The sequence below is a fragment of the Alexandromys fortis genome, unplaced genomic scaffold, assembly GCF_014885135.2.
Source record: "Alexandromys fortis isolate MF-2015 unplaced genomic scaffold, M_Fortis_MF-2015_v1.1 scaffold_55, whole genome shotgun sequence".
In the NCBI taxonomy this organism is placed as follows: Eukaryota; Metazoa; Chordata; class Mammalia; order Rodentia; family Cricetidae; genus Alexandromys; species Alexandromys fortis.
In genome coordinates, this window is record NW_026067936.1 from 834,141 (window position 1) to 842,574 (window position 8,434).

The following is an 8,434-nucleotide window of genomic DNA, read 5'->3' on the forward strand; positions in this document are numbered from 1 at the left end:
CCAAATGGCAGCCTTGTGCTGTCATTGTGTGGCCCTGCTTCTTCTCGCCTGTAATAAAGAACTCGACATGCCTGCCTGACTGCCATCGTGAGTGGCAACCAAGAGCCAGGAGATGAGCTGCTCTCAACCTTCCTGACGCTGCGACCCTTTAATACAGCTCCTTATGTCGCGGTGACTCCCAACCACAAAGTGATATCCTTGATACTTCATAACCGCAGTGTTGCTACTGTTAGGAACCTGATCTGCAACCCCCGTGGGGGTCATGGCTCACGGCTTGGGAACTGCTGCAGTAGATGGAGCAACTGGCCTGCGTTTGTCTCGCAGCATTCAGTAAATGATGACATGTTTCGGTGCAGTAAAGAAGGTCCCCTGTTAGTGGCCGGCATGTGCATCACTCTCTGTCTCTCGTGGTAATGCAAGTGGTACCTGACCACTTCTAAGACACGGTTGGGTTCTACACGTTGGACCTGGGCATCATCTACCTTGTGAAAGGAGCCGAGTTATCTCAGTGCCTTGCAGCCTTTCTTTAAGAAGTAGGGAGTTCACTTCCTATTGCCACAGCGAATACCTCACACAACCAGCTTCTACAGGAATGACTTCTTCGCCTAACAGTTTGGGAGGCTAGTGCATGACCAGTTGGCCTGTTGCCTTGTGTGAGGCAGCACACTATGGCTAGAACAGTCTTTTTTTAAATTTATTTATTTCTTTATTAATTAATTAAAGATTTCTGTCTCTTCCCCACCGCCGCCTCCCCTTTCCCTCCCCCTCCCCCAATCAAGACCCCCTCCCTCGTCAGCCCAAAGAGCAATCAGGGTTCCCTGCCCTGTGGGAAGTCCAAGGACCACCCACCTCCATCCAGGTCTAGTAAAATGAGCATCCAAACTGCCTAGGCTCCCACAAAACCAATAGGTGCAGTAGGATCAAAAACCCATTGCCATTGTTCTTGGGGTCTCAGTAGTCCTCATTGTCCGCTATTAGAACAGTCTTGAATGAAAGCCACTCACTTACTTCATGGCCAGAAAGCACCAAAGATTGGAGGAAGGTATGGGGGGCAGCAGGACCTGCCATCCCTCTCAAAAGGCTCACATCAGTGACCTAAAGACCCCTCACGGCCTTGCCAACATTCCACTAATAGTCCCACCCAGGACTATGCTTTTAACACAGAAGTCTCCAAAGGACACTAAGATGGAAACAATGGGGAAGGTTTGTTTTCCGTTCCCATTGGCTCTGAGAAGCGAGGAGACTGCCTTGGCTTTGGCCTGGCTGATGAGTCTCTTCTGTCCACTCACCTCGCTCAACCCCGTTGAGAGCTCTCCTTCAACAAGTTTTACACTGAATCAAGTGATTTTTTTTTTTTAAAGTGAAATCCCAGGTTCAAGGTGGAGTGTGAGCCAAGGTGAGTGTGGGCCAGTGCGCCAGTTTGGGCCCGCCTGGGTGAGGCCTTGGAGAGGCAGTCTCCCCTGTCTGTTCCTTGCAGGGTGGGGGAGCTGGCTTCCAATTGCTTTGTTCATCATGGGGGTGAGATTCAAGCAAATCAGAAGCGGTGGGCAGCAACCTACCCTACTGAGGCGGGGGTGTTGATGCTTTGAATTCACAGAAGTTGGGGTGCTGTTGCTCGCCTTACTGTTATGAGTGCTGGGCACTCCCGAAGAGCTAGGCGGCCAACAGTTAGGAATGCCTGTTCACCAGGGTCCACTTGGGACTTTTCTGTCAGCCCTGGCGTGAAACATTTCTCATGCCTGGAGTATTTATTAGGCAGGACTTGAGTTAAGTAGGCCTCAAGGTCTAGAAAAAGGTCGGGGGAGTAGTTTGAATTCACAGCCTTAGACACGTTCGTTCGTGAAAGATTTGCTCTCAAGACTCTTCTCTTTGCTTGTAAGGGAGCCGAGGTTTGGCCTGGTAACCAACAGAACATTCTGTGGTGACTTCTCCCCCTAGCATTATCTCTTTCAGCCAGAGGGACTCTTGTGTCATTTTATGAGAGAAGCCATTCTAAAATGGAAGTGGAATTAGGAGCCTCTCTGAGCCCCTTATTTTCTCCATCCGGTTGGTGAGCACTCAAAGTTTGGGGTTCATTAGGAAGAACTTTGAAACCACAGAGGCGGCAGGCACAGCCCAGCGATTGGAAGTGTCCTGGTCGTCAGGGCACTGTGGTTTGGCTGTAGCCCCTCTGCCCCCAGGCCTATGTGCTGCAGGCTTGGTCCCCAGCTTCCGCCCGAGCCCCCTCCCCATCCCCGTGGCACTCAGGGAGCTGGTGTAACATTCAGATGAGTCTGATGGAAACGAGTTATTTTGGGCATGTCTTGAGGGAACCCGAACCACTGTGCTTTTCTTTCTTCTCGCTTGCTACTTACTGCCATGTGGCTAGCAGCTTTTTCCCGCCGTGTGCTCTGGCTATCTGGTGATGTTTGGTCACATGCCCATGGGGGACAGTACTGATGAATTGAAAACTGGAGTGTAACCAAAACAGAACTTTCCACCTTATCAGCTGATTTAGCTCAGGAGTTTGTTGAAGTAACGGACAGTTAATTAATGCACAGGGGTTGGAATTTAAAACTAACAAATGAGCAAGCCAACTGACTGGCCCAATGTCAGTTTTCTTATCTCCTAGATGGGGTCAATCATTGTCCTTTCTTCATGGAGTTACTAGAATCCATCTGTTAAAGGAATAAGGCTTTCTTCATGGAATACAGTGGAAGTCTTGAGATATTTGAAAGTGATGGTGGTGGTGGTGGGTTTGGTAACTCTTCTAAAAATTTATTTATTTATTTAAAACTATCTTTTCTCATTTTACATACCAATCCCAGTTCCCACTCCCTTCCTCCCACTCTCTGGCTTGGTAACTTTTAATTCAAAACAATTCAAGGGATGTATCAATTACCTGGTGGCTGATATCTGGAAGATGAGTTCCAATTTCTAATATGTGGTGTTGGCTACTTCTAAAGCGCATAGCAGTGTGTGCTTAGTGGATGTCTTTGCTCATTGGGTTCCTGATGGCCACCACTGAAGGAGCTGTGCACAGGTTCAAAATAATATTCAGGGCTGGGATGCTGTCCAGTGGTAGAGGGCTTGCCTGTCACACAGTGGGGCCCGTGTCCCATATCCCATATTTATGGAAAAGAAAAACTAACACAGAATCCGTGGACACAAAGCAAAGCAGAGGAAGGGCTGAAGGTATGTTGTTATTTCTTTCTCCAGGTTCTGAGAACCCAAGAGGCTCTTCTTGCATATTAGATGTGAGGAGTGGCTGTCACTTGTATGTGCCCACTAAAGCTGTCTCTGAACTGTTAGGGAGTCAAGGTGAAGTTTAATTCTGCATGGGTCTTTTCCATGGATAGGACCTCAGAGGTGTCCATCTGTGGCCTAGTGATCAGTGGGGCAGTTCCTTCCTTAGATCAAACTTCCCTGAACAGACAGCTGGAGGAACTCTGACTTCACCTGCGCTGAAGTTGGCATTGATGTTGAGCACACGTTGGCATACAGTTTGAAGGGCTCTCTGAGTTCCCCTTGCTGCGTGTGCTCCCAGAGTCTATCTGCCTTGTTTTGGATGGTATGAAAACAAAACCACTAACTTTCTTACAAAAAAAAAAAAAAAAAAAAAACAATTAGGACAAGTTTTTTTTTAAATGTTTTGGACAGTAACATTAGATTATATAGGCTAAGTTGAATTGTGTGACCTCTTCTCTTTTTATATTATTTTCTGACATACAAAAGAATTGGCTTCATGATATATTCATGCATGTGTATTGTTGTCTTCCACTTATATCCCTTCCCATTAGCTTATTCTCCCCTTCCCCGCTATATGCCCTTCCCCCACCTCAAGCTACCTTCATCACTTGTGCATGCACAATACACCCCTACATCGCACACACACCTACATCACACACACCCCTACATCACACACCCCTACATCACACACACCCCTACATCACACAACCCCCACATCACACAACCCCCACATCACACACCCCTACATCACATACACCCCTACACCACACACCCCTACATCACACACACACACACAACACACCTCTCTATTCTGCACGAGAGAGAAATGCAACAGTATTTGTCTTTCCAATTCTGAATTACTTTGCTTAATGTGATGAAACCTGAAATTGATTTGAGACCCTCTTGATGCCCCCCCCAGCTACCCCCAGGGGGCTCTCACAGCTCGGCAGTACAGTGACCAGCGTCACTGTGTTCCCTTCCTGTAGGACTGGGTGGGCTGTTGTTTCCAGTGAAAAGCTGTGTTCTAAATGCTTTCTCTTCCTCGCCCTCCCCTTCTCTCTCTGCCTCCCCCTCCTCATCCCAGCACTGCGGATGAAAATCAGAGAGGTGAAGAAGGAGAATGGTGACAAGAAGATTGTCCCCAAGAAGAAGAAGCCCCTGAAGCTGGGGCCCATTAAGAAGAAGGAGCTGAAGCGGCTCGTGCTGTTCCTGAAGAACGGGGCCGACTGTCCCTGCCACCAGCTGGACAACCTCAGCCACAACTTTCTCATCATGGGCCGCAAGGTGAAGAGCCAGTACCTGCTGACGGCCATCCACAAGTGGGACAAGGAAAACAAGGAGTTCAAAAACTTCATGAAGAAAATGAAAAACCACGAGTGCCCCACCTTACAGTCTGTTTTTAAGTGATACTGGGGTGGACTGGGGAGGGAGTGTGTGACCTGGGGTGAGGGTGGGGGCAAGGGGACGGCCCTGGCTCTTGGGGTTCACATATTGCTCTTGCCCATTACAGTTGTGGCTTTTGCATCGCAGCTGGCTCCATTCCTACAGCGACCCCACTCCCCCCTCTTGACATAGCCGCACTCAGCTATGTCCAGGGCTCTTTAGACTTTTTTAGGCTTTTTAAGGGCGGCAGCAGGGCCAGCAGTCACTGTGCAAAAGGAGGGGCAGGATCCTTTTACTGAGTCTCAGGCACACACACACACACACACACACACACACACACACACACACACGTTTACCAGTTTGGAAAGAAGTGTGTGAGGGCAGCTGACGCAAGCTGTATGCGGCTCTGGACATCATTAGGAATTGCTCATGGAGTCTATGGGTAAACCAAGTCCTTGCAGGTAGAAAAATTTGACCATTGGCAAGGCAGGTTGCTTTCAGTTTGGTAGTAATCCTCCCTTTTTTGCATTAGATAAAACCAAGAGCACCACCACCCCAACATACACACACACACTCCCAAGGTAGCTGGGGTATCCCAGTACAGAATGCGATAGACAAGGGGTGGGATGGGGGGCCACTGCCTGTTCTACCCTCAGCTTTTGCACCAGTCACCTTTGATAGGAGACTCTTGGTCTCAGATGGCCATGCCTATCCATCCCTTGGGACACAAAGGTGACGGAGGCTTGCTTTTGTATGAGGAGGAACATGGGCAGGCATGAAGAGATATGAGGCATTTCAGGATGAGCAGCCAATGGTTTTCAAAAACATAGTGAAAGAAAAAAAAAAAACTAAGAGCATCAGCAAGTCACGAGTCAGGGTGAATGGGGAGCCTCACATTGTGGCTTCATCTGTCATATTTCAAAAGAACAGCCGCTACATAAACAGTGACAAAACCTCACACACCCTTCAAGGCTTTGATAAAAATCCACACTGAGCGTTTAAAGGACAACCAAGACTAAGATCTGTATCTCTAACTGCCCAAGGCTGCCCTCTTAGTGAGCATGCTGTCTGCGCATGTGCTATGGAAAGTAACAACTGTCTGCGCATGTGCTGCGGAGGGGGCGTGGCATCATGGTAGTTCCCTGCTGCCCTGGAACCCGCACAGCTGTGGAAGCTGTCAGTATCTACAGGGCAATCCAGATTCCTTTTTCTCCAAGGAGATCCATTTCTTTCAACATGACTGCGTATGGTTAAAAGATACTCGAAACCGCTGCCTGCCTGACCCCTCCACTTTTGCTTTTGTATCCCTCCCACCACTCGTGCGTTTTGAGGATGTGTGTCCTGCCCAAGGAGAAGGCGACAACAGCTAACCGTTGGCAAAAGTGCCCAAAAGTAGTCCTCAAAGTTGGTATGCTTAGTAAATTATGTAGATAAGCCGGTTCTCTTCCGCAGCCTAACTCCTGCTGTCCGAGTAGCTCTAAAGAAAAAAGACATGAACGCTGATTTCTTCCACCAAAGTCTTGACCATTCATTCATTCCCCAGCACACCTCAAGGAACACAGTGGCGGTCTGTCTCCCTGGGGTGCTCAGTCCTGCTGCAGCATTGTGAGAAGTTGTGTCATCCAGTGGCCTTGGACTGACACAGAAACAGGGAAATTCTGGTAACTTCTGAACGGCTGTAGCCTGGAAATCAACAAGCCAACCTAGTTACCGACCTGAGTGGGATACTGACCTAGTTAACCTCCTGTTTAGTAATCCCATTATCATAACACTTAAATATTCTCTCAACCTTAACGTTATTAGGGGCCTTAAATGATTTGCCTATACTTTTGGATGATTTTAAAATGCACATACGTATTAGTAATTAGTAATAGTCTACTTTTCTCATTGTTCAACTGAAACACAAGTGTATTTCATGAGTGTGTAGAGTGAGGCCTAGAGTTGCTAGTTTAGGGCTTGCTGAAGGGCTGCTCACTTGGGCAAAGTGGGTCATGCAGCAGGGCCCTCTCCAAGTGACAGAGGACTTCCTACGGGAGTTTATATGGGGGTGTGTTAGCAGTTTCACAGAAAGCGAGCCGGGGCCATGCTGGGCAGCTCTAGATTAGAACCCTCAGGTAGGAGGCAATGCTCTCAGAAAGAATTCACAATAAACTGATCCCGTGAACTGCAGCGGCTGTCGCACCCCCCACCCCGCACCCCACCACTGCAGAATCCCTGACATTAGAGTTCTATTGTGGACCTGTGAGGATTTTAGACGCGTGCACGCCAGTTTTGTCAGCGCGATCTCAGCAGGTCAGCACAAGCAAGGGAGGCTATCTATGACCCCAAAGCTGCATGATCTCCAACCTTTGTTCTTTTCGACAAAAGGCACAACAAACCAATGTGCAGACTCATGGGCCTCGGCACCAGCTTCCAGCAGAGGAGGTCCATGTGCGTTCTGACCATTGTTGCCAGGGAAAGGGTCAGCCTTAGACCTGCGGATCCACTGGGCACTACCAGTAGAGAGAAGATAGGCTCGGAGGCAAGAACTGTAATACTATTTTAAGACATTCTGTATCCACACTCAACTCTCGCGGTTAGCGGGTTAGCGGGTTAGCGCTACGTTCCCCCCGGGGGGCCGGGCCTGAGCAGGATTCCGGCTAACTGTGAAGGTTTCAATCACAGAGATCTCATTTCCCAAAGCTAGAGCCTGTCTTCCTTGTTAGACTCCGTGTAGCTAGATGATCTGTTGTGCCTTCACAGCGGAAGTGTTTCGAGATATGTTTCAGAAGCAAACCTGAGGCCACATCTCCACGCTGGCATGCTGGCTGCTCTGACCTGGCTTCGCAGGTCCCCAGCACACAGATGGAATTCCTGCTGGCCCTAGTTCTTTCGTGAGGGACTCCACTTTGAGAGTCCAAAACTTTTATAAAAAGCTTTGAATACTGTGAAGACGTTTTACATTCCATTTCATTTGTGTTGTTTTTTTTAACTACATTTGACCAGATGTTTTGATGTTATCACTTATGTAATAGTAATTCCCATATGTGTTTTGTTTTCATGCTTTTCCTGCCATGTATTCACTTGACTAAAATCACTCAATCAATAACAAAGTGAGTTGTGATTTACCCGACTGCCTGTCCGGCATCCACGCTCCCCAACTCTGCATACTCCCCTGTGTTCCAGCGATGGCTTCTGGTCCCACAACATCACCTTGACGTGGTGCCTGGGTGTGGTGGGTGTAAGAGCCCTGGGAAGGACAGTGAATATTCCCTGCCTTCCTTCCCCACTAACCATCTCTCCGTAACAGCCTAATGTCTGTCTGGCTGTGTGGGTTTTAGCTCGGCCAAACTTTCTGCCGTGTTTTAGATGGCTTCCCCCCACCCCCCTCGCTGGTCCATTTTAGTGTTCACATTCAAATGACCTGCTAGAACTAAAGAAATGGTTTGTGTCTGGTGCTGTGGTCCCATTCGGGATCTTGCAGATGAACAATCTAAGACGTGACATGGCTGGGGCTTCCCAGAAGACTTTGGGCAACTGGCGTGGCTAGAATCAGAACCCACAGTCCCTGAGTCCCAGCTGAATTACCTACTGGGCCTGCTTTTGTACCCAGAGTGACACACTTTGCTGATCCCTGGATGTTTATTTTGGGGTTGGGCTTCTTGCCTATGGAATTTTTCCATTGTAGCGATGGCTCTATTACATGGTACCCCCCCCCCCCCGCGAAAAAGTCTCCACACTAGAACCGCTAGTATTTCTCCAAATGTGCACCAGAGCCTCCCCCACCCAGGCAGAACACCACCGTCTGTCTCTTAGGGGACAATAGAGGATCTTCAGATACTCA

General features: G+C 48.6%; 1 protein-coding gene across 1 annotated transcript in view; it reads left to right on the forward strand.

Moving 5' to 3' along the window:
- Window positions 1-7,703, forward strand: part of Sfrp1 (secreted frizzled related protein 1) — a 39,918-nt gene extending 32,215 nt beyond the window's left edge. The window contains exon 3 of the mRNA XM_050146668.1: window positions 4,313-7,703. Within this exon, the coding sequence (XP_050002625.1) occupies window positions 4,313-4,635 (323 nt within the window). The 3' untranslated portion in view covers window positions 4,636-7,703. The remainder of the gene's footprint in view (window positions 1-4,312) is intronic.
- Window positions 7,704-8,434: the final 731 nt, after the last annotated feature.